This window comes from Thermobia domestica, chromosome 1 (genome assembly GCF_964235325.1).
Source record: "Thermobia domestica chromosome 1, izTheDome1.hap1.1, whole genome shotgun sequence".
NCBI classification, from domain to species: Eukaryota; Metazoa; Arthropoda; class Insecta; order Zygentoma; family Lepismatidae; genus Thermobia; species Thermobia domestica.
Window position 1 is genome coordinate 318,341,982 of NC_137454.1, and position 27,486 is coordinate 318,369,467.

Consider the following 27,486-nt stretch of genomic DNA (forward strand, 5'->3'; position numbering starts at 1 on the left):
GCGGATTTTTTTTGTGTGTGTGTGTGTGTGTGTGTATAAAATTCCACGCAAACGTCCCAAAAAATGTACATTTACAATTGTACTAACTCATCAGTTGCATAAATATATTTATATGCCAAACTACGATATAAAAGTTACAATTGTCCGCTCGAAGTAAGCTTTATGTGGATAAACATCGTGTGCGTGGGTTTTCTCGAAATTTTTCCATTTTCCAGTACTTCTTACAGCATTATTAGCCGTCTCATTATCGTCTTCTTGAGCCCCGGTGCATAATCGCGGGACGTTAAACTTAAAAAAAAAAAAAGTACGATAACCGCACTAACTTGTGCTAGGGTATCACTAAAAACAACACATATTCACTTAATACTGTTCCAGTTAGTGATAATTCATGTAAGAGCTAGGCTATATCAAATTTCCTGTCTTTGAACCTAACTGAAATTTGGAATTACCGTCTTTCTTTCGTTGGTCTGATTGGTCCCGGGTTCCATTCCCAGTGGGGACACTCAAAAAAGTGTTGTTTTTTTTAGGCAAGCCGCCCTGAGTGGTTTCTCATTCACACCAGGCAGATGCCGGGATGGTACTTCATACAGTGGTCCAAGGCCGCTTCATACTCCGTAATTCCCCTTGCAGTGTGATCGCCGAGGGACGTCATCACTAATATGACCATAGATGCGGAAATTCTTAATCCTAGCATCTTAGTCTTTTCTTCTCGAATTCAACGTAGCTCTAATTTTTGCTTCATTTTATTTTGGTATCTGTATTCAAGGTCTGTTAGTGGTAAACCATTAGTAACACTTATACTATGTGCACAATACAACCTTCAGGCAGTGTACGCGTACTTTACTTGCCTCTGACAATTCTGTAGTTGATTATGATGAGTTAGCAAGCACAATACCTTCACCTTTGCAGAGCGTGCGTATAGTGGTTAAGTTCCCCAAATATGCGCTGCTCCATCAAATTAATATTACGTATTATTCCTATAAATTTTACAAATATTTGGACCTTTTGGAAATAGTTACCCACGATGCATTACTGGGGTAGGGCTACATGATTCAAGCTGTGCTTTCGCGTAGTAATGCCTCGTTCATGAACGAACTTAGAACTCTTTTGAATGGCACATTTATGTGCACTAGTAATGAAGTTGTTCAAAAGTTAACTGTCGCGACTCCACCACTATATAGACAATTCTTCGCTCATATGACCATGGTGGTGTATTTCAGTCATGGACCGAAATGCGAAATAAGTAATCAATGAGGATTACTACGTGCGTTTGTACGTGCATAGGTAAACTATTTAAAAGAGTAAAATAAGCACCGGGATGGAGTTTCTTCCACAGTGACGTTGTTTGGTTTTCTGTCAATTCGAAAAATTTTGAAAGTTAATGTAGGTTAAATAGTTGGGTTCATGACATTTGGACGCGTCTGTTTGGTCGCTAAATCTTTTATCGAAATAGGTTTACCTACCTAAATATGTTATAATGTATTTCATAACTAGAGCCTGGATGTTTAATCACTGCAAATTTCGAAAAACTTTCGGAAATAATTTTGCAAAATCTAAAAATAACATCCTGAATACAGTGAAGTTTTCATATCATGCACAACTTACTTGAAAAGAAATATGAAGAAACCGTAGCAAGTTTTTGACTATCCTTTCGCCATATTATGCGGCTTAGTTTTTAAAGAATATTTTCTTTTAATAAACAGACATATCGTTTTTCGTTAATGTTTAGTTACTTTCAAGGTTTTCGTTAATGTTTAGTTACTTTCAAGGTGTGACTATATATTTATACTGCACTTTGTACTTGATTTTTTTTAGTCAAACATTTTTAAATTTATCTTAAAATCTGTACAATTCTGTACATATATTTATTTTCTATAATAAATTATTAAAATGCGTGGTACAAAACATAAGAAATGTTTATTAAGTACTAGCTTGTACCAAGAGATCAGAAGAAACGAATACGAGCAGTTTTTGGAATAAAAGTAGTATTTTTAATGCTATGGGTGATTCAGGAAGTATTTGTTGAATGCTTTTTTGTTGGGGCCGCGGTGGCTCAGTGGTAGAGCGTTCACCTCTGGTGCTTGGGGTCCCGGGTTCGATCCCAGCCCCCGCCAAGTGAACTTTGTGGTGGACAAACACCGTGTGCGTGGGTTATCTCGAGGTTCTCCCGTTTCCTCCCACTTTCTTCATTCCACTATTTCATTCATCACTCATCCTCACCGTGTCCTTTAGCCTAACCGGCATAATCGTGGGACGTAAAACTCAAAGATTTCATTTCATTTTTTTGCTTTTTTGTTATTTGATCTGCCCATTAGGCCGGATGTTCATACTCTATTGTGTTAAAAAGTTATTCAGATTTCATAAAAATAGACACTTATAGGCAGTAGCTATACATTGAAATAGGAAGAATAAGCCAAATATAATTTACTGTAAGCAGTCTGTAACACCCAAAAAACAAATTTTTGTCCCTTGTAATATATCTAACGTAAAGGAACGATACGATCGGGCGGCAAAAGAACAGCATTATTTCCAATAAGGGTATGGAATCTGTATGACAAGAATTCTGAATGACCAGTTAAGAACGAACAAGCACGCCGAAGCAGTTCATCGTGGACTGCTTTGCGCCGAAACGTCCTGCTCCGAAATAGTTCACTTCGATTCTTGGAAACACAGTAAAACTTGTTCAAAACGGAATGATTAAGGACCGACCTACTTTCGAAAATTGGACAAGTTTCCGCATTATACAAAATTGCATACAGAGATTACTATAAATCTGAATAACGTTATACTAATTTTAAGTACATACCAATAGGCATACCTGCTGTTTAATAGTGTAGATTCTCGCTTATTTCACTCTTACACTTGTACATTAGATTTCATACTGTATTTCACTCAATTACACTACCCTAATACTACATTAAACTACACTGTAGTACATTTTAGGAGCTTCATTTTGTAGCATTGGTCCAGATATGAGCATATCCTTTAACCTTGCATTAGTAAATCATTCCCAAACGTTTGGTTAATGTCTTCGTTGCAGGTTTACTTTCGTTTCCTCTTGATTTGATCATTTTCTTGCAGCCATTCATCCATTGTTTAAGCTTTAAGTTTTAGCTCATCATAAATTAGCGTTTCCCCGCACTTAAATCGCATCATTATTTCCCCGTACAGAGAATTTTGTCGTCTTCCTTTTTGTCTTCGATAACTATCATTAAAGACAAGGCCTGGAACTTAGACATAATGTTCACTGTTTAAAACTTGGAAACAAACTGGCTCACTAAAATGTAAAAATCTCAATTGGTTGTGTTATAGGATCATACCTTTTTTTTTTTTTTCTGATAGCAATCAACCCTTGAAACCAGTAACTACGCCAAAGGAGTGGGGGGGGGGGGGTAAAAATTTTTAAGTTTTGCTTTTACGGAAGGACTTTGTTTCATGACTTATCGGAGTATGTAAGTTCCTGAGTGAGCGAGAGCGAAGGCAAATGACGTGCACAGTTCATTAAAGTATACTAGTTTTTATATTTCCAGTATTTGGTTTTTGACCACATCCTTTTATGCCACGTGTTATCCCACAGTAACCTGTGGAAATATGTATTTTCTTAGTTCTTGTCACTAGTGTCATATATTTACTATAATTACCATGTTTCGCACGAGATGTCAATACTGACCTACACTATACTCCCCGCTGATCTAATGTCAAGCGCGCACCCTGAATATACCGACTTCTGGATTGAGAGAGCCTTTCTTCTTATCTGTAGGCCTGCGTTTTATATAGCCTGGATGCTAAGAGGAATGTTAAACTGTACCAACCAACTGATCTTGGAAACTGCAATGTTAGTAACGTTCAAGAGGAATTAAGTTAAACATTGGTTCATTTCTGCAAGATTCGATCGTATTCTGCGTTTTGCACTATTTCTCTATTACGTTTTTAGGGATATGTTACACAAATTACATTTATCTATTGCAGTACTGTTTCTTTCGGATATAACACAGTTTACCTTAAGATTTCCTCGGTGTACTGGATGTTCATGGAACAACTATTCAAAAGTTGAATTGAGACTTCCATGAAGTTGTTTGCTGTCTATATAGACTGTAGACTATATCAAATTAGCGATACAACATTCTACCCATGTTGTGTTAATTTCGGTGAACCCCTTCCCCCTTAGTGTAACGGAAAGATTCGGATTGTGGTGCGATTCGTAATTCTAGCAGTTGTTAAGGCTCTTTGCTAATCCTATTTTCACTTTAGAAAATTGTGAATAATTTAAAAAGGACAGTGGGGAATATCAAAATGTAGAAAGTGAGGCAAGTAGGATCAACAGCATGCTGTTATGTGAATCGATAATTGTTTCGAACTTCTTTAAAGACCACATGTTTGGTTGCGCAGTTTATGACGACGTAATTGATACAGTATACGAAAAGTCTATATAACAATCATCAGTTTATATAATAGAAATTCGCATATAATATCTCATTCACTTTCTAGAGTGTTGGTATGTTTTATTGTTTTTAAGTTAGTCAAGTAAACAAAAGAAAATAGGGTTAAGCTTATAAATGTATGAGTTTTCTAGTACTTGTAAGAGAGTCCATTTATTAGATTCACATAAATTAAATCCCAATATCCATTATATCTATTGATATTCAAAGCATGAATATATTTTGTGCAAAAGTATATACTGCTATAACAAAAAGTCCAATTTAGGGATTTTTCACTTGTGCGATTTCTCCGCTTCTAGCATTCGGAGTATTTTTGGTAAGCTCCCAGGCTAAATCATTATATTTTAAAGTCGTTACAAATATAATCTTGATTTGCAGTCAGTGTTTATATGAATAAACAAAAATAACTTTGCGACACAATAATCATATCAATACATTTTATTTTGTTTATTAGCATGTGTCGTAAATAATAATAAGTGATCTCTGCTATATATTCTTGAAAAAAAAAAAAAAAACTCGCCGCTGGCGAGCAGGCTAGTGGATTTTTCAAGCCCTGTGTATATCCTTTTAACAGGAATTGCATTTTTATTATTATCGAGTTAGGACAAAATGCTTACGATTTAGTATGCTATACACATGGCACATATCGAGATTTGCCAATTCTGATTTTCCAGCTTGATTAGCATAAAAAGCATACCTATCCCATATATACTACCGTTTCTCAAAATTTGTGCTCTATCGAGTTTTGAAAAAATGTTCCTTAATTTCTTCAGAGTATATTTTCCTGTCCTTATAATGAATTTAGGCTATACATTTATTGAACTGTTAAAATATCACTTTCATTTTAATTAACCGTGTTTCATTGAGTTCAACATAAGGTGTACTACTCTTATATATCTATTATTCATACACAGTATACATACTGATCTTAGTCTTTGAATTAGACATGTTTTAAATAGGGTTAAGTTCCGAGGAGTGAGACCAGATACAAACAGAAGAGATGTATATTGAAACTTATCTCAGTTAATCTTACGTTGAGAATATAAATTCGTAGCTTATTATAGGAAGAACACCGAAATTGTGGACAATTTATCGAAATAATAATAAATTTTTAAGAAAATTTTTGAGCGAAGTGTAATCTTCGGTCAGATGGTGGATAATCGTCTTCAGACCTTCAGTTATTATTTATTACCCTTCAAAGATACTTGTCGCTCTTTAGTTTCACTTTTTCAATGACACAGTATAGTATGTATTTGTAGTACGTTCAAATACAGCTTCCTTTCGGTAATTTTAGATCTTAATTGCATTAAGATTCATGGACCGATTTTTAAAGTGCAGTTCCTCATAATATTGGAGTTTTTGCATTTGAAAATGAAGTGAAATGAAACCTTTAACATCCCACGGATTGCTCTTAAGCGAAAGGGGACGGATCACAGACTAGAATGTACAGACCGCAAACTCAGCGAAAAACTGGAAACTTGACGACAGTAGCGCCTCTAACACGCGACGACGGAACTAATCAATCGATCTGACGTCACCTACGTGGAAATTTCGAAAGTAAGCACAGACCAGATTTCTGCTCCTTTAGTTGCATTTGGGGAACAGCTTTTTCTGTTGACGTACTTCGCGGAACTTAGGTATTTTCAAACTGAACTCTTTAAAAGAAAGAAAAATCTGTTGATATAAAAAAAACAGTTGGAAAGGAACGTCCATTCCAGAGACAGTACAAGAAAAAGTGAACATTAGCTTATCTGATCCTTCTGCACTACATCTAACACTGAGATGCGAAGCAGACGAAAACAATCTGCCGGTTACTATGACAACCCATGACGTCACGTTCCAAGACAGATGGCAGCGCCATCCACACACGACGATACTGATTCCGTCCACCGAGAGCGCTGATTGGTTCTTTCGCTGTGCAGACGATCCAAACTGATTTCAATAGCACATATAGGAAGTTGCTCGTCTGTATGTATTTTAGTCTGTCTCCGAAAACCCTTGAAAACTGTCTCCATTACAAACTCGCAGTGCCTGGGATCAAACTAGTAATTCACAATTGCGGAGGTGAGTAATTCTACTATGCTACCGTGCTTCAAATCCGTATAGGTTCGTAATGCATGATCGTAGGACGTTAAACTGAAATATTTCTTTTTCCATGTAGGCTTAAAGCAATACTTTTTATATTTAGTCAAGCAGTTCCAAAAATTTAAAAAATCAGCTTCATATTTTCTGAAAAATTGAGTTAATAAATAAGCATTCTTATATACATAGCATAAAAATTTTGCTATGTAAAGTTGTTTCATACGCATTTTCACGTACTGTAGTTAGATTATATCCAAAGAAATTCACTTGTGAATGAAATTTGAAAATTAAATCGATAGAGCACTCATCTCTAGTGGTGGGGTCTGAGGTTCGATCATAGCTTGCTCCGAGTGAGTTTTGTGGTGAATATACACCTTGTGCTTTAATTTTCTCAGTGTTCTATTTCCTCTCTTCGTTCCACCATTTTTTGTTCGTTATCATAACCACCGTCTCCCTTAGTCTAGGAGCATAACGCGTTACGTTAAACTTAAAAAAGACGTCGTAGAGTATTGGTTATATATGCTGGGTTATTGATTTGTGTGCTGATTTGAGAAGTCAGTATATTATATACGAACGTAGCGACCTGCTTTAATTTGTTAATCTTGATGAAAGTTAGCGTCTGTTTGAGCACGGTGACTATATGAGACGGACTTAGACGTACAGTTTAAAGTGCAATCCGAACGGCCGTAATGCTTTTAAAGCTCTCCAACCGGGAGAGTGCTACCTGCTTTAATTGTTCATAATGAAATGCAGTTCTGCATATACAGTAACGATGCCTTATCCTGAAATTTTTGTGCATGAAAATCCTTTTGTAATGTTAAATGTTGTTTATGTACTGCTCTACTGTATGAGAATTTTAATATATTGTTTTTGTCATGCAGGAAAGGGAGGTAAAAACAGGAGGAGAGGGAAGAATGAGAATGAAACAGAGAAGCGAGAGTTAGTCTTCAAGGAAGACGGACAAGGTAAATGTCAAGGGAGTATCTCCACACACAACATTACGTTCTGAGGAATAAGTGATTCCATATGTATAATTTATTTATTTGTAATTAGAGGTTATTTCAAAGATTTAGATTAAAATATGCGTCAAAGCCTTCAGTAATAATAAATACAGAAGGTCGATCCGCGTATGTGTGTCCAATTTTGAAATAACACTAACCTTGTGAAAATCCATGGGACCACCATTGGTTGGCCTCAATGTGATGGCCATGTGTTCTGGCAATAGCCCTGCACCGTAACTTCCACTGTAGAAGACTACGACGAAGTACAGGAAGTGGAATCTTCTCCCATTCCTCTCGGCAGGCTTTCCACAGGCTCCCGAGAGTAGTGACACGACGAGAAGAAAGTGTCCTTTTCAGTAGACCAAACCCGCAGAAATCCATGGGACTGGCATCTGGTGATTTCACTGGTATATCATGAAATGGAATAGCACGAATACCGGTGTCTGTCTCCATCTGCTTCAGAAAGTTCTGGGTAGAACGAGATGTATTTGAGGAGGCCTTATCCATATGCACAGACACTTGTTTATGGCATGCCCATACAAACGAGGCAGATCTTCTGTATACATTGGGGTCAGTATATGTTGCTGAAAGAATGCAGAGTTGATTTTACAGTTTTTAGGGACCTAACGAATTGTTAACTTGCCCTGATAAGAGTAACCGGCCACAACCATAAATCCTTTCGAGAAAGTTGCTTTGTAATGACGGATGAACGCAGGACGGCTTTTTGTATCTCGCGAAGTGTGAGTTATCGACCGAATTTTGCCACAATCTGATAGATACACCCATGCTTCATTTAGTGTGGCCACAAACTTCCACTTTTCCCCAGATAGATGGCGTTCATAGAGGCGCCTGCTGTTGGTCTTTTTCTCACGGCGATGGGCCGCACTTAGGTAATGTCCATGACTTTTAAAGACCCTCCGGAGGTTTAATTTCCCACTCAGGGCGCGGTTAACAGTTGATTTGGTATGTGGAGTCGAGCTGCCATCACACGTTGCGGAGGGAGATTTTCTTGTAAGGCCATTCGCCGCAACTTCTGAGCTACTTGTGGAGTCACTGTGGTACACGCTCGCTTCCTCGACTCCTTAGTGGGTGAATGCTTACCTGGTATGTCTTCTTTTTTGTACTGCTTGATTATGTTCTTGATAGTTGTCGAACCCAATGCACTGCCATTTTCTTTGCACTGCTTTTGAATTTTAGAAACCGAATATTTGGCATGGAAAAGTCCAATTACGTAGCAATTCCAAAAACGGTTCACCTTTGGAGCCATGATACACACGATACACACGCAGTTTCGCTTGGCAGACGATAGAATGGACCTCCAGGTATAGCACACGCATTTAACCACTTGGTTCGGTCGCTTCTGTGGTCAGGGGTACGGGTGTAAAATTGGACACACATACGCAGATCGACCTTCTGTATTATTTAGTAAGTGACGTAATATTTTTCCTTTTAACTGTATATTGCATTAAAGATAGTATAGCACTGGAATGTGTGAAATAGTAAGTATTTTCATACTCTTAGTTAATATTCATTTATCCAGTGCTCATCAAACTTAAAGGTGAACAATTTTTTTTTTTTTTTTTTTTTTTTTTTGAAGTTGTAATTCGACTATAATAAAACGTTTAGTTGTGTTTGAGTTGGCCGTGTCGTATTTACTAAGCTTATTAAATTACAGAATACGCGCAAGTAACAAAAATGTTGGGCAGTGGCCGATTAGAAGCCATGTGTTTCGATGGAGTGAAGCGACTTTGTCATATCAGAGGGAAGTTGCGGAAGAAGGTAAGTTGTATCAGAGAAGGATCAGAATAAGGAACTATAGTATTATGGTCGGTTATTTTCGGAACTGATTTTTAAGTGGCCTCATTTTAAAAGTAAGGAAAAGTTAGAGGATTGCTTCCGAGGTTTTCAAATTTTGATTGTATTTGAGCCTCTGTTCAACTAAATGGTTAAGCGTGGTTATCAATTAGACTTCAGTTGCTGTTTACTTGTGAAGAAATTTTGGCAGTTGCTTAATTTAAGAACAAGAACGAACACAATTTTAGAAAACGAAGGTTCGATTACTTCTATATAATTTTGTTCCTAATTTTGACTACAAAATGAAAAAAAAAAAAAAAAAAAAAAGATTCGTTACCTCTAAACTTTTGATCGATGCAATAAGCAGAGAAGGAAAGAAAACAAAACTGAAGTGATTTTATCTGCGATCGAGATTAATGGAATATCCTATCTCATTTTCATTTGCAATTGGTCTCCCTAGCACAGATTACTAAGAACATACTACATACAGATTTCTGTAATCCCTGAATATTATTTGTACTTCCGAACTTGGTCACGGAAGATAAAAACAGAAAGAAGAAAAACAAAAATACATCAAGGAATAAAATGGAACAGTCTTACCAAGGGAAGAGCTGTGCCGAAAAGCACGTTGTTTAGTACACAGTTGAACATCAAATAGTGTACATAGAGATGTAAATGAGCGAACTTTTCAGGCGAACTTTCATTTTCGAAAGTGCTTTCCACAAAGAAAAAAACATTAAATAAAATGATTAATTTTGTATTGGTAATGCGTGAGTTTATGATATGAACTTTTTTGTGCAAGTCAAATTTAAGTTTTCGGTTGTCAGCATCATGTAAAATTGAAGGTTTCTGCCGAAAACATACTGTTCTATGATATTGACTTGAAATTTGAAATACATGCTTGTAACGCTCCGTAACATCTTTTGAAAAAAAAATGTGAAAATTAGGTACTATTAGAAAGAGAAAACACTAAAATAAATTTACTTTGATTTTTAATATAGCCATGTTATTTACCAAAATGTTTATAATTTTACAGGGATTTTTTGAATGGACAATTTAAAAAATAAGCCGAACTTTCGCGCGAACTTTTCAAGTTTGAACTTTTCATGAAATTTTCCAACACTAAGTGTACATCACATGAACTCCCATCAGGAAAATAGCCACGAAGGGCCTTACATGGAATGGACTCATAGGTCGCCAGTGGTAGCAAAGTTGAACCATTACATAAATCCGCGTGCAGTGTTCCACTCAGTTCCGTGAGAGAGAATGGAGTCTGAAATCTGTCCCGGATTCATGTTTCCATAACAGATCACAGATGTTATGTACAATTTTGTTTAGGTCCGGGAATTGCGCGTGTCAGGGGAGATGCTTTACTTTATTCCGATAATCCTCAAACTTCACCGCGATAGCTTCAGCTGTATAAATGGGCGTATTATCATTCTGAAATATGGCCTCATTGCTCGGAAACGGCATCTAGACCATAGAATACACATGATCTTCTAAAATGGTAACAATGACATGCAGTGAAGTGGCCGGTAAGCGTCAACACAGAACCCACTGAAAACCAGGTGGTTGCGGTCCATAACATCACAGAGCCACCGCCATTTTTACGACCAAGCGGAAACACTGCTGTACATACGCTTTTGGGGCGTCCGTTACACACAAACACAGCCCGTAATTTGAATAAAAAAGATTAACGATGCTCATCCAATCATATCAGATGTTTCCGCTCATAAACAGTCTACGTTACATGTCGCGGCACCACTAGGTCGTGATAAAGGGTTATGGTCCCTTACCAGCGGTTTCTCCCTGCAGTTCAACCCCATATGTTCATGTCAGTCAACTCGAGAGACTGTGATTGTTGACACAGGCTGTGCGAGGTGCTGCTTGAATTGAGTTCATCCGTCACTTGCACCAGTTATTCGACGATTCTGAATACTTGGCAGAACCTGGCACTTTTTTTTTTTTTTTTTTTTTCTCGACCACTGATGTGTTTTACCGTGAGTTTTGTAGTCCGTCATCGCCTTGGTCAGTGTATCTGATGACACACCCGAACGCCCTTGAGGCTTTTGTCACGCTCCCACCACATAAACCGAGCGCCAACAATTTCCCGATTTGGAAATCGGAGAGTTCGCCCATTTTACACTGACTCCATTTTACACTGACTCCGTCTGCTCAGCTCATATGCACTTCCATTCTACTGCTTCTGATGTAGCACGAAGTTCACCCTAACACACCAGTACCAACAGCCTGGTGCTGTGCTTAGCGCGTAACCAATGCTAAACTAGACAACTAATGCACTTTCAATTCCAGGTATTTTAATTAAATGATACAGATACAGATGCTGTATATGTGTGCAATTTTCCATTATGTTGAGGTAAGCCTTGTATTACCAATATTGTGATGCCGACTTGAACGGAATGGCTGTATTGGAAGTCGGAAAAATAGATGGATGCAGGAAGAGTGATTACAGATTTCTGGGGATTCTTGGTGTTCAAAAAGGCGGTCTAATTATGAATTGATTTGAATCACACAGAAGACTACCAAATGTGAATTTAAAGTTCTTATAGGATTTCTAAAAATTCATTCAAAGTGAAACAGAAGTACAGGGTGTCCGAGAAGTCCTTCCCTGATTACAGAAATTGATAACTCAGGCTAGAAATAAGATAGAAATATGAAACTGGTGTTGAATTGTTTACAAACTATAAAAGTTTTTGTCTGTGTTAGGTTTGTTCTGTTTTACCAAGTCTCAATTTTTTTTGTTTTGTTTTAGGTTTGTCGTCCGTGCCTATCTCGATAGGACATTTCCTGGGCGATGGATTGGTCGTGATGTACCAACAGCTTGGCCTCCACGCTCTCCTGACATAACCCCATTAGACTTCTTTTTATGGAATTATGTCAAGGATGAGGTCTACCGAACACGTGTACCAGATCTTGAAACCCTGCAGCAACGAATAACCACAGTCGTTGCATCGATCCCTCCAGTGATGTTGGCTAATGTGTGGATGGAAATTGAATATCGCCTAGATGTGCTACGTGCTACCAAGGGTGCTCATGTGGAAGTGTACTGATGTGACCAAAACTTTTATAGTTTGTAAACAATTCAACACCAGTTTCATATTTCTATCTTATTTCTAGCCTGAGTTATCAATTTCTGTAATCAGGGAAGGACTTCTCGGACACCCTGTACAAATTCAGAGACACGACTCAGCCGATATTGGCACTTTTTCTTCATAGAATAGAGATGTACTGGAAACTATTCTATCAGGCCTTGTCTCCATTTTATACTAATACACAATAACACACTGAGCAAGGCTATCTGATAATATGTATTAAAAAAAAAAAAAACACTATCACGTAACAGTTTCAACACAATAACTGTGTCTTCATCAGACTTCCACTCCTCCAGAGAAGGAGTGAAAGTCTGATGAAGACACAGTTATTGTGTTGAAACTTACGTGATAGTTTTTTTTTTTTTTTTTTTTTTGTATACATATTATCACATAGCCTTGCTCAGTGTGTTATTGTGTATTATGTACTGGAAACTGAGCGTAAGAGTCTTAAGTAGCATATTAATTACTTTTTTTCGAAAATGTATGGGGATAGTTTTTTTAATATATATAGAAAGGATTGCTTTTTTGTTTGTTTCTGTGTGTGTTTATTTAGTAGCTAAACCTAAAGTCACTACAACGAAAGAATAATATGAGAGGGTCATCATGTTTTCTCGATTGTGAATAGTTCCTTGATATCATTTCGTATCTCATACTGTACAAGAACTGACATTGAAGAACCTAGTCGGTCGAAGTAAACGTGTCTTAGGTTGTGCTTATATATGCGTTTTCTGTGTGTTATATGTCAAATTTTAAAAATAATTTAGTAGTTGGTTTACGATATTTATATTACAGGATTTCGCTTTTTATGTATTGTAAATCACAAGCCATAAATGGAGTAGTGGTTGCTTTATGACCTCGCGTACTCAGTGTTCTATTTCAGTACTACATAGTTTGTATTTCAGTGACCTTTCAGACTATTACTTCCATCGCAACAATTGAGTAGTAAAGTTTTTAGTGTTCAAGTATGTGTTCGTTTCACATTTTAACGTATCAGTTAGTATTTCCAAACAAGTTAATCCCATAGTAATATTTCAATAGCAGCTGGGTGCCTATATATCCAGTAGACTTAAAATTAATTTAAAAAGGAAAGAGAGAGTAAAAGTATGGTGGTTGATGAGTTGGGATGGTTATGCAGTGTATATCCTTTATTCACTATCTGTCCAGTCTCATATATTGGTGGAACTCTTAGTTCTTCCAGTCTGCAGCAACAATTATTGATGGTCTTTAAGAATATTAAAAAAATAAGTAAACTTCTGACGCAACAGCGCTTGGGGGTCGGGAAGAAGCATTGCCTACCGCTGGTGCTCATGTCTGCGAGGTGATATGTGCTCAGCACATCGTCAAAATTTTCCATATACCTTCTCCAGAACGTACAACCCATTTAACAATATGTTTCTAAACCTTTTTAAGGTTCATGTCCCTCTGAGAGATGGGAGGACAATCTAATGCCCCATTATTATGTTCCGAGGCAAAGGGAGACGGGTATGATGTTAATGGACAAAATGATGGAATGAGGAAAATGGAAGGAAGTGGGAGAACCTGGTGAAACCCTCTCCCCCTTCACCTCTTTTTTTTTCATTTTTTTTTTTTTTTCATCAGAGCTCACTTAAAATGAAGTGGGATCGAATCAGGGACACTACTCAGAGATGAGTGCCCTATCACCGAGTCATCGCAGTTCCAGAGAAGACGCTTATGACTATTAACATTCTATCCACAAGACTCACGCGGTCTTCCCTAGATGCTAAACTAAACGTTTATAATACCTCTCAACACAATCGCTATTTTTTCCATATATCTATTTCTGCCCTTGGTGAATTCCTTTTTTTATTTGTGTATCATTTTTATTAATGCTTTCCTGTTTGTATTATCTCATATTGTTCGGTTTTTTAGCTAGAAAATATAAATTCTTTCTTATCACCTCTGTATTTTTTATTTTTTCAATACTCTTATCGACCAATCTGTCTATAAAATTGCATCTCACTCCCTGAAACACACACACCTTTCAGATTTGCAACATTGTTTTGTGACTCCATTCCAAGGTGACTCCCACCTTGATGCATGATATTTACTTTTCACTTTTGTTTCTTTCTTTTCTTCTTATTTCTTCCCTCCTTTGGCTGATGAAGTGTTGACCGAAAACCTATAATGTATTAGTATATGTTTGATCAATACTATTGTGGTAGGAAATAATTATCAAAACTTCTCCCTTTTGTCAGCATCGTATAAAATCCTCTCAAACATTTTGTTAACAAGATTGACCCCATACATAGATGAAATTATTCGAAATTATCGCTGTGATTTAGGCGAAATCGATCAACTATCGAACAGATATTTACTATTTGTCAATTAGTTGAAAAGAAATGGGTATACAATACCCTGTACATGAAGTATTTAGTGATTTCAGAAAGGCCTACGACTAAGTTAGGAGGGAAATGTTGTACAACATTCTTACTGAAAGCTAGATTAATCGAGATATGTTTAAATGAATCTAAAAGTTGTTACCTTATACATCGTATAATGTAACATGGCCCGGAAATTTTGGGCAACCAGTATATATATGAATTTAATATTTATTAAAATTTTATTTTTAATATATAATTAATCAATGACTCGATTTGAAGTAGGTCGCAAAATTTGCGTTAAGTTCCTTGAACTAATGATTTTAGTATATTTAGAGGGAAATATATGGTAATATATTTACATTGAACAATTATTTGTATATTTAGCTAAAATATAATATTATTTTAGGAAATAAGGTAATATCTGGTCGTATTTAATCCTTTCCAATCAATTTTCATTCATATTTTTGGCTTAGGGGATCTTCAAAAGAATTCAAAATTTTTATTTCAAAAATCTTCTTTAAAATTTTTCATTTGTAAAGTCAGCCATAGTAGCTTCTTGAAGCATCTCTTTGTTTAATCTAAATTATCTGTGATTGGATCTTCCGCAATCACAGGTGTGGTTGAGATTTTTCGGCTTCTTTGATCTTGAGAGATACACCTATCATCGTATAGTTACGTCACAATGAACCTCCAATTAGGGATCGTCTCCCCATTGTCTTTGTCTTTTACCAGAAGCGGTGTTAAGTGATGGACGTACGATAATCTCCGTCCATAAAAAACGTGAAAAATAGAAGTATTTAAAGGTTACGACACAAAATAATTGATACCTTTGATGTCTTTGGACAGTCTATGTATACAGAGAGTGTTTTACTGTGCTCAATGGACGATGAAGCTACAGTTGTGAGAGCAAAATTCATACGTCAGGGTGTGAGTGGTTGACGTAAGCCATCGTGTTGGTGCAGCTTAGTCGCCTGGATTCGAAGGAGAATTCCAATACTTTTTTAAAAACACCGTGAAACCGCTCAGCCAGAGCGGTGGTGTAGGATATTTCTTCAAGTAAACCAAACCAGGACTGATAAGGTAGGGAAGTAACTAGTATTCTTTTTTCCATGGAGGGAATCAACAAATAAGTGTGTAAGCAGGAAAATCCAAGTTGTTGTTTTCGGCGAAACTAACCTGCAAAATTCCTATATTATCGGATTTCGTTATGGTTTATTCTTTTGGTGTTGTGATGCCTAATATTATGTGCTAAACGCTGCGTAGTTTTCCCTAAGTTATACAATGTACAAACTTAGAGATGTGACATAAACCACTCATTCAATGGGGGGAATTGTTCTTTTGGAGTTTCAGTGTGGACGTTTGTTACCAACAGTCCATTAAATGTGTGTACTTTCGAGTACATACATTTCGCCCCAAAATTATATTTTGAATATGTAATTTTCGTATATTCTTTTATTTATTTATTTATTATTTTCCGTACTGCTATATCACAGAATTAAATCCATTCTCTGGTTTTGTGCTCACCTTTACTTTAGTTTGAATACGATGAGACAAAATGCATACAAAGTTTCGGCTCACATCGATAACAAGGGTGCTAGTACAACTATTGGTAATGGGAGATGCTCGTCAGCAGTAACACGTTCGTTATGTAGTTTGAATTCCTTGCACCAGAAACAGAAAACTCGAATTTTAAGAACATATTTTAGGACTTTTTTTTTTAACAATATACAAAATTAAAGCTGAATGGTCAACGTCCAATACGTCCTCGGTAAGAGGCGGTGTGTGTGCTATATTACGAACCTGTTGAATAAAAATGATTTTATATGTCTTAGGTTAAGTTAGTTAGATAGTTAGGCTAGGGACTTAGGTTAAGTATACTTTCTTTTCATGTGAATTCATTAAGTGTATGTATTGTCTCGATAAAAAAATGTTTTGTTGTGGGAATCAAAGTGGACAGGTCTGAGCTCATACAAGGGAGGTCACCCTGTTGGTATAAATCCTCCGCGCTGACCCCACTTGCACAACTGTATCTAAATAGAGAAAATACTAAGGAAAGAAAGTAAAGTATGTAGCACACAGCCGTAATAAGTAGTACATGTGTAGTACAAGGCTAATGTGATTTTGTAGTAAATGTCCTTATTTTCAATTTTTTTTTTTTTTTTTTTTTTTTTTAACGACTAAACTAAACGCATGTAAAGCTTATTCATGAGATGTGAAGAGAATATGTAATCAAATGATAAAATTTATCCATTCAGCTATGTAAAGCATTCAATTCGTATGGAATAACCTTTGCGACTTTTGTTTTCTGTTTCGTTTGGCTTGTTTCATATCTTACAGGAAGTTAGTGTAAATAAAGTATGCGAGTCGAAACAAAATCTTTCATTATCCAGTGCAGAGCTAATTACTTAAGTCTATGTAGTAAAGTAACTTCAATAGTATTATTAGTACTCAGAAAGTAGAGTTTTGGAAAGCAGTATGTGAATAATGTAACGAAAGTATATTATAGCATCTTGAAAGCGTACAGAATCGATTTCACTTAGTGTGACCGGGGTTGGAATCACAGACCTGCCAGGAAATTTCACTTCGTTAATAAGATCAACAAAATTCATTTTTGGCATTCAGTTTTCTTTTCGAAATTCCATCCCGTTGCGCGATTTTAGATTCGATTTGAGATTTTTTTTTTTTTTATCTGGGCTAGTAAACACAAACATTTAGATTTTCGAAGCACTCACCGTCAGTTTCACTCTTGGGTCAGTGTCTTGCTCTGTCGGATTGTGGTTTGTAACCTTATCTCGCGATGGGATGCAGGCTATGAACTGCGGATCGGGATACTGGACTGCGAGTGAGAATGAAGGAGGCTTAGAAATCTTCATATTCTGGGTCAACTTGAGTTCTATTTTCCGGAGATGATTGGTGTAGTGGATGGGTCGGTGAGTGTTGATAGCTTACCCGTCTGGGCCCGGTGGGTTCGCGTTCAGCAATCAGTGACACATTCACGCGACCATAGTCTTGAGGAAAGGGAACATCATACAGAAACACATCATCAGTATCATCATCATTATTATTTCTTTTATTTTACATTTTTATTTTATTTTTTTTTTAGATTTTATTTTACTTTTTTTTTTTTTTTTTTTGTAAAAAGTAAAGTCCGAGTAGGAAAATGCTGGCCCACGAAAATGCTTACTGAGAAGGAAAATGCTTGCTTTCAGGTCGAGAATGGCATGAAATAAAGAGATGCTTTGCCTCCGTTATTATTCAGTTTTGTACTAGAATACGCTATAAGGAAAATCAAAGATAGCAACCAGGGCCTAGATCTGAATGACACTCACTAGGTTATAGCTTATGCTGATGTAAATCTGACAGAGGATGGATGATATTAGGATAATTAGAGAAAAATAGAGGTTTTAGTAAACGCTTGCAGGGATATAGGTTTAGAAGTAAATGCAGAAAAAACTAAATACATGCAAGTTCGCCGTGACTGTAACTGTAAATTGTGGATACGTTAAAATATCAAATAATACATTCAGTTATCTAGGATCAGCATTAACAGATATAAAACCATATTCACGAAGAAATTGAATTTCGGCTGAAAGCAGTGTTTTGTCAAAGAATTTGAAGTTTAAAGTATATAAAACGAAAACTATGCCTGCTGAGAAACATAATCTCTTACTTCGAGGGAAGAGCTTGGACTGAAAGTATCTGAAAATAAAATCCTAAGGCGAATAATCGTACCCAAGAACGACGAGAAGGGAAAAGGGGCGAAAACTCATAACGAGAAACTGCATAAGTTATACCGTTTACCTAACATTGCTAGTCATTAAGTCTCAGTCGGAAAAGTGTAGAAAGTGTTTTCAGGCCAGCCATTCTGAATGAGGTTTTCGTGGGTTTTTCTCATTCACACCAGGCAAATACTAGGATAGTACCTAACTTATAGGTCCGAGGCCGCTTCCTTTCTTCCTTCCCTATCAATGGATAGTGTCATCGCCGAGGGACGTCATCCCTCATACGTGACGGGCTAAATGGCCATAGATGCCGAAAACTCATAAATCTAAATCCTAATGCTAATTAGGTGGGCAGGTCATGTGCCTAGAATGGAAGAAAGTAGAAAGACTTTCATAATTTTGACTGGAAACCCAAGCGAAAAAAAAGAAAGACCATTAGGAAGACTTAAGCGCAAATGGGAAGACAATATTAAGATGCATCTCGCAGAAATATGAATGCAGTGTAGAAACTGTATTCATTTGAGTAAGGGCTGAAGTCAAGTGATAGGAAAATACCAGAAGATGCATCGAGTAGGAAGCCGAAGCCGTGTGGATCAGGTAGAACACTCCATTCGGTGCACCACACATTTTCCTACCTAACTTTTTGTTCCATTGTTTTATCTCCGTCTGTTAATAATTTATTAGTACTGAATAAGTTATCTAAATGTTCCAAAAGGCACAATTAAATGGTTTCCAGTTTGTAAACGGTGCACTACATGAAAATCTTTTTCCCACGAAAGTTGTTTGCTTTATCATGATCTTTTCAATGATGTACAAATTATCTACCTTGCTATTTAAAATTTTTGGGTGACATCACAGCCCCAAAGGTGGCAGGGAGAGCTTGTGGAGTAAAGGGTCCTTAATTTAATGCTCCTTCTGACATTTTCGTATCTCATTTTTTGTTTCATTCTTTTATGTCCAACCATTATAAGCACTGCACGTTTTATCTGAAATACCGCAAAAAGTACACTATAGCACTTCTGCGAATACGTTTCATTAGATGCTGAAGGGAAGTATGGATAGAAACCTCTGAAGCTTCGCAGTGGGTTTCCTGTCAGTTTTTATTTTCTTTCTTTTTCTTTGGCACTATATGAAATTTGATGGTATATCACTATTCAAGTTTAGTGCATCTGATATCCTGCAAAAGTACTCTCAAAGTAAAAGACCTATATTTCGCATTTTCAGCGGTATGTGCTCTGTTGAAGGCCGGCCCAAAGCTTCTTTTGTTTCTTAAACGCGTGACCTTTCGATAACATTTGGTCATGGTGTGCGTCATGTATGATTTTCCATGTTTTCGTATTGTTTTTCCTTCTTAAAGTTTATGTTAAATATTGAAACATACACAAAATGCTATTCACAGATCTGGATTTTATCCGGAATCACCTCTAAGGAATGTGTATTCATAACATATCGTGTGACTAACAAACATTCAATTAACGTGTTTCAAAATGAATCAATAAATTTAAAAATTAATCCTCTAACTTTTCTGGTAAATGATTGTATTTTAATACTTTTATGTAGTAGATAGAAGTGTGATTGATCCAGTTTTATAATTTTTTTTTTTTCAAGGTTTGGATTAACCAAGGTGATATCATATTAATTGGCTTGAGAGATTATCAAGATGCCAAAGCAGATGTCATCTTAAAGTACACACCTGATGAGGCGAGAAATTTGAAGACCTATGGTGAATTCCCAGAGACAGGTGAGCATGTTACAAAGTGTAAACATTTTTTGGATTTCTGTAGGCTGAGACTAGTTTTAATAATAAAGAATAATGGCCAATTCAATAATTCAATCAGGCGTACTTTGAAAGTGTTAGTATTTTGTTTGCTTATTTAAACACATTTGTTAAGCTCACATTTAAACACATTTCTGATTGTTAACGAAGCTAATATAATGCATGTAAAATGGTCAGATTTTGTAGGACAAAAATTCTTATTCGTGTTTCAAAACTATTTCTTCAGATCGATTTAGAATTGTATAATGTAAATCATCTACCTTCACTCTTCCACACTACCGTCATACGCTATTACATGACGTTAATCTGTGCATTGCTGCGAATAGAATATTTGGGCATATATTGTACGAATCTAGTGATTTCTTAATTATAATGTAATTGTATTTTTGTACGTGTAATGATGATTATCGGTAGTCGTTGCCTTTACGTATAATTTCTGCATAGCTTCATGAAATGTATGCTCTGTTTTCTCGTGTAAGAATTTATTCGTAAGATTATGCTTTGCAATTTAAATCATCTGTTTTTATCTGTTGTACTTGAACAGTCATATTAATCAGCTTTATCAGGGCTAATATGTACCAGTTTCTACAAAGGATAGCTAAGTTATCCCATGCTATTTTTCAGAAAACTTAGGTTAAATTGTGTGCTTTGTTCTTGGTAGTCTTTAGTTAATGGCAAATATAAAACCCGTACAGCAGCGTATAAGAACTGGAATAGGAACGTTATATATTTCCAGGTAACCTTACTTAACTATCGTAACCTATCCTAACAACTATTGTTTCAATACATTTTATAGCGTTTGTACTGATTTCAGTTGCTTTCTTAAGACACGCATTTTACAGTGTTGCTCTCAATTTTGCGTGTATTACCATAATTACCTAAAAATAATCTATAATATAATATATCTATAGGGGTAACTGAGTTATCCTATAGCATATTTCTTGTTCTTAAACAGTAATTAATGTATTAATGAATATGCTAAGGTATTGAATTATTCTTATAATAAGCAACATAAAGAAGAAAACCCTCCTCCGTCTCTTTTCTCCTAAAATATTTCCATAAAATTTTCAGAAAAACAGACATTGGGATAACTGAGCTGTAATTCTCCTGAATGTTCATAAATCCAGTTAGGATAATTTTGAGTGGAAGTAAAAAATCAGTCGTCGTGGGTATTCACACTGAAATCTTGAGTGTCCTTAACCCCTTCCACTACGATTTATTTTCTGATAATTGAAGTGTAAGTTCTAAAAGTGGTTTATCATTATATAACTTTCAAAACATCAATATAGTAACCCTACGTGATGCTACAATAGTTTAAATTTTATGACGAATGTAGCTCGTCATTGTGCGATTTGGCACCGGGAAGCCATGACAAGCTAGACTCGTTATTTCAATGCAAGGGGTTAATTACAGGTTTACTATCATCGTAATATTTAAATTTTCGTTTCTTAATTTTTTAATTTGTCACATAAATAGTTCCATAATTGTTAGCGAAGATTTCTTGTTGGTAAAATTTTAAACTAACCATATTCATTTCAGTGAGAATCAATGACGTCGTAACCTTCGTTGATGATGGTATGGATGACGATATTGACTTCTGCGATGAACTGAGTGATGAAGGAGAAGGAGACATGGTTGACAACGTAAGTTTTTTTTTTTTTTTTATTGGTTTATTACCAATGTTTTATGTATACATTAAATACATACAGATACAGTGCAGGGTGGGTCACTAGGCAAAAATACATTTAAAATACATTTGAAACAAGTTTATCAATTAGAAATGATTACAGGTAATGTAAAAAAGTTATGAAATTTTTTAGTTTAGCATCCCACATATATGCCCTTTAGGCTTAAGGAAACGGATGATTAAGCAAAGTGACTGATGTGAAACTAAATTTTTGTGCTCTCCTCATCGGGAATGGAACACAAGACCACATATTAGCCACTAGACCAGCAGAGAGGGCTACAATTAATGTCATAACATAAAGTTAGAGATAACAAAATCAAATATTCAAGGTCTCCTCCATCATTTTTAATGCACATATTATACCATTACTGCTGTTCATTTATCAAATTCAGAAGTAATACACTATAAACCCAATCTGTTCAAATTTTATACTCAAGTTAGGATTGCAAGTCGAGATGGAAGTATTGTTCGGAAAACTTTGCACAAATAACTCACTCACATCTTAATAATTGCAGTCATATATTCACAAGTTTTGAAGTGAGAACATGTGCTCATGTTTTGGCAATTTCCTATTCATTGTAAACTAACTTAATTACAAATACCACAAGGTTTAAATCCTTTTAAAGTCAATTCTGACAACGTATTATTCACGAAACACAGCAGTTATTGCTAAATGAGAACTGATAAACTACTAGTGCCAAGCAATTTATGGCGCAAGTTGCATTTGAAGGAACGAGAATACGTCTTCTTCCATATGGATGTCCCTCCTTTACAATTGATCATTCTTGCGTCTGGTGGAGGAGACATGGATTCGTTTTCCAGTAGGGGCTCATGTGGTTTGAATAAAGCGGAAATCAGCGCGTCTTCGGTGCGTGAGGGTTCTAACCCTACGTTAAGCTATAGATCCCTGTCTCATAGCCTCTGTGCTGAAAAGAACGCTTAGCTGCAAATCAACCAGCGATTATCTCGATATTGAAAGGAAATTTTAACGATTAATTAATCAAGCCTCTAGATTTAAGTGAATATGAACATCATTTTATTTGCTTGAATCCACTCTCGTTATACAAGTTAAAGAACAATTCTGCTTCAAAGTCTGTGTGCGTATGTCTGTCAGCTGGTCAAAATGGTGAATAGTATTTATGGAGTTTTTGAGTTTTGAGAGCTCTTTCCGAAGTACATGTGTTCCAAGTTAGGCTTATACATTCATGTTCGTATCGTATCATATGGAGTAAGAACGTTTATCTCGAAGTGAGCCCCACTTGAATGGCGGGTATCTTAAATGGAGGTGCAGTTGCCCTCTTTCGCTCACAGGTTATGACACTGAATAAAATCAAGAATAGCAATAACAGTGATTTTTTGTAAACCATATACGAAGTTAGTATATGCGCTTGGTTGATTCCAAAAACATCTTCACTATGGAAAACTGCGATATTCGAGGTCTAGGTACAATAAGTCTAAACTGAATTTGTTCGTCCCAAAATTTAGCTACTAAACAAGTTTAAAAATATAAAAACTACTTATAAACCAAATAATACCAAAAAAAATCATTTAAACATACAAAAGTTGTAAGAAACAAATATATTTCTTCAGGTTTAAATGAAAAATGGAATATTTCAGTTTTACATCCCACAATTACGGCCTGTAGACTAAAGGAGGCAAATGATTATGAAAAGAAATTAATGAAATGGAAGTGTGGGAGGAAACATTGTAACCTCGAGAAAATACACATACATGATGTTGTCTACCACAAACTCACGTGGCCTGAAACGGAACCAAGGATCCTTCGCACCAGAGATGATCGCTCTACCACTAATTACCGTGCCTGCTATAATTAACTGTTAGTAGCCGACGTTGCTGGGTCGTAATTTCGAACATCGGTAAAGAAAGAATATGTTCATTACCCTGGCATTTATTCTATGCTGTTAGGTAAGCCTGCATTAACAAATATGTAATGTTGGTTGCATACATGCAAGACAGTCTTTAAAATGTTCATAAGTGTTGACCCCTCAAGCCGAAACTCAAAAAATGGCATGTACGCGATTAGATGATTTTTTTTTTTTTTTTTTTTTTTTTTAATCAGGTTGCCTCTTTGTGTGGGGGAAAACCTGATGATACATACACACACACATTATTTTACAATTATCAAAAATAATAACCGCGTTAGGGGGCGCGGTGGCTCAGTGGTAGAGCGTTCACCTCCGGTGCTTGGGATCCCTGGTTCGATCCCAGCTCGCGCTGTGTGGACTTTGTGGTGGGTTTTCTCGGGGTTCTCCCGTTTCCTCCCACTTTCTTCATTCCACCATTTCACTCATCTCTCATCATCACCGTCTCCTTTAGCCTAATCGGTATAATCGTGGGACGTAAAACTAAAGATTTCATTTTTATAATAACCGCGTTATGCAAAATATTCGTCAATTTTATTATTCGTGTAGTATTACATTATAGAACAGAATGTTCAGTAGCAATAGAAATAGATGATGTAACAAATTAGTCTGTTATATTCTGAAGCTTCGTAAGTTAATCTGAATGTGAAAATGTGTTTTGGTAGTACACGGATATTCAAAATGATCTTCCCGAATACAAACTTGAGTAACTCACGTTTATTAATATGCACATACTTAAAAAATGGTATCAAATGAAAGAAAAACTCAAGAAGTTTTTGTTTCATTACATACCTATCATGTTTGAGATTACAGATGTTCAGTGTGAGTCCCTTCTGTAACTTTACACACATCAAGCCTGTAGCCACCTGCCAAACACGTTGTAACATTCCGTGATCGACGGATAACATGGCGTCTGTAATGTGTACTCGAAGAAAATTTAGAGTGGCTTGTAGTTTATTATTATTATTATTATTATTATTATTATTATTATTATTATTATTATTATTATTATTATTATACAGAAACCCCACAGAAGGAAGTCACACGTGGTAAGATCAGGAGAATGTGGAGGCCTAGAAAGCAGGTCTTTATCCCTACGACCTGCACGTCCAATCTATTTGTGTGATGGTCTCCTGTTCAGCTCATTTTTGACCTCTATGAAAATGAGGTGGTGCCCCCACTGCATGCTGCGGTATCTATGACTCTCTGCTTTCTTTCACCGTGGATTCTGTGGACTTTTTGTGGAATTGCCCCGAACATGCTCCATTGTTTCCGCATTTTCCGATAGGCGGCTTGGCGATTTCTTCTTGCAGATGTGCTGCTAAGGGGTCTTCTCCAAACTAACTTTAAAATTTCTGTGGACACTAATTAAAGATCGGTTACTATGCTTTCTTATCTTCATTTGCTGCCATTTTGTGTTTGTCGCTTGAGCGGCTAATTGCGCAACTAATACATCAGCTTTGTCAGATACTAAAACTTTTTGAGTTTCCCTTTCATTTGACATCACTTTCATGAACGTACGTGTTTAGAAGCGTGAGTTATAATCGGGAAGATCATTTTAAATAGCCTTGTGAAAAAAAAAAAAATATTAGTATATGCTGTTTTTGAAAATAATTTGAAGGATGTGTTCGAAAAATTGATAAGATGCCTAGGAACCAAACTGTTGAATAAAGTCGTTTATAGTTATAAAATAGTGTGCAAAATCGCATCTTGTATCCATCTACTTGAATTTCCCGTTTTCATTACTATTACTTCAAGGTCTTCATATGCTCAAATTTTTAATGATTAGTACGTTGATTGAATTATTTTGAAAAGAATAAAGTATAAGGTAAATTTTGAATATAATGAGAGTTATGAAATTTTTCGACCACACCGCTTATTTCTGTTCAGAATATAAATTAAACTAATAACATTTTTCTTCTGTTTTTACAGATCTGATAGACTGTGGTATATATTTGCAAGCGTACTACCCAGCGTTCATAGAAGTTACTTACCATAAGATGATGAGAAATATCCATTCGACCTTAGGTCATCATGAACTTCTGTTTTATCTTATTTTAGAAATGTGCGTTATGTGACATACAACAGGTTCTCTTGATCCGCAAACGCTCCTCATGTTCAATGTTTATTATTTTGTGAGAGTGGATATATTGTCAACTCTGGATACTCAACTTAGCAAGAACATTTTTTTAATTAATCATTTGATGAACAATTTTTCTTTATACAAAAAAAGTACATATATTGGTTCGGTAATTATTTATAATCTCAATTGAGTTCTACTTTACATTCTTGGTGTTTTGTAATTAGCTGCATTCAATGTATAGACCAGCTGTAAATTTGGAGACCATTAAAATTCGAATTACATGAAATAAAAAAGAATATTCCTTTATAGAATGCCGTAAATACAGTTCACATAAGAATATATGCGTGTTTATTTCAAGAACGACATAACTCAAAAGTCGCCCTTATTAAAATGAAAGCTAATCTTGATGTCTATCTCTGGTAAAAATTTCATAGATATGATCTCAAAACTGGGCGCTAGAGAGCACTTTGTGTCGTTCTTGCGCCCATTTGTTTCCATTGCGTTTCGAAATTTCAAACGCTTCTCCTGAAAAGTTAGGAATTTTGAGCTATGTCGTTCTTGAAATAAACAGGCGGTATATATATATATGTAGGGTGTCCCAGGAGGAAGGGATAATATTTTGGGAAATGGTAGTATGGGTGACTCTAAGCAAAAAAAAAGTTCATATGAACATAGGTCCTAATCTCAACGGTTTGAGAGCTACAGGTTGTGAACCATTTTTGACTTTGTTGCGTATTGTTCACCCTGTAACTATTTTACAGAGGTAAAACATAGCGGATTTGAAAGGTGATGGAATGGCCTTTCCAACGGTATGTAAATGTGGTAGTGTTGTCTTCGGAGAGGAAGCTATTGAGGAAAATGTGAGAAAGTTAAGATTATTTAAAGAAATTGGATGGCAACACTGATTCCAAAGTGGAAGGATTTTGTTGACCGTGAACAATATGAAATTTATTAATTGTTCGACGAATAACGCATTTGTCAAAATCATCCACAGAGATTTTTGTTTTTCGTTGTGCTTGTTTCTTATTCGGAGTAGAAAAGCTTGTTTCCATGATCCCCCCCCCCCCCCGTTCACTCAAAGCATGTTTTACTGTACTTACTGAAACACCGGTTGCTTCAGATACTTGCTTTTGCACTTGTTTTACATTAATTGGATTTCCACTGTCAGCCTCTCTCTTCATAAAATCATAAACATAACCAACAAATCTCTGCTTTGGCTGTGAATTATTTTCGATCTTACAAGTTTTCCGCTCTTCTTTCCCTCCATTATGATATATATATATATATATATATATATATATATAAAACAGGACATAACAGAGACTAAAACAGCACAGAACTAGAACCACTCTTCACTGAACACAAGAACACTGTGTCCAGTTCGACTTCTTCATGTGTCTCTCAAGACACCCCCATCTGTCATAAATAAGCACCCCGAGAAGGAGGGTACCAATATGACCACTTTGTTCTATCAGCGAAAATGACAAACTTCCCTGTATTGGTGGAGGGGGAGGAGTTGACAGGTCTGCAGCTACGATTTCCCCAAGGCTAGGACATGGGTTG

The 27,486-nt window shown here is 36.1% G+C and overlaps 1 protein-coding gene across 2 annotated transcripts in view; it reads left to right on the forward strand.

Moving 5' to 3' along the window:
* Nucleotides 1-26,219, forward strand: part of LOC145662628 (eukaryotic translation initiation factor 1A, X-chromosomal-like) — a 35,593-nt gene extending 9,374 nt beyond the window's left edge. The window contains exons 2-6 of one of the 2 annotated variants that reach the window (XM_081728391.1): nt 7,403-7,486; nt 9,198-9,301; nt 20,102-20,234; nt 21,810-21,913; nt 25,773-26,219. In XM_081728391.1, coding sequence (XP_081584517.1) covers nt 7,403-7,486; nt 9,198-9,301; nt 20,102-20,234; nt 21,810-21,913; nt 25,773-25,778 — 431 coding nt within the window. In that variant the 3' untranslated portion in view covers nt 25,779-26,219. Of the gene's footprint in view, nt 1-7,402; nt 7,487-9,197; nt 9,302-20,101; nt 20,235-21,809; nt 21,914-25,772 lie in introns of those variants that run through there. The other variant, XR_014127073.1, reaches the window with a different exon arrangement.
* The last annotated feature ends 1,267 nt before the right edge of the window (nt 26,220-27,486 follow it).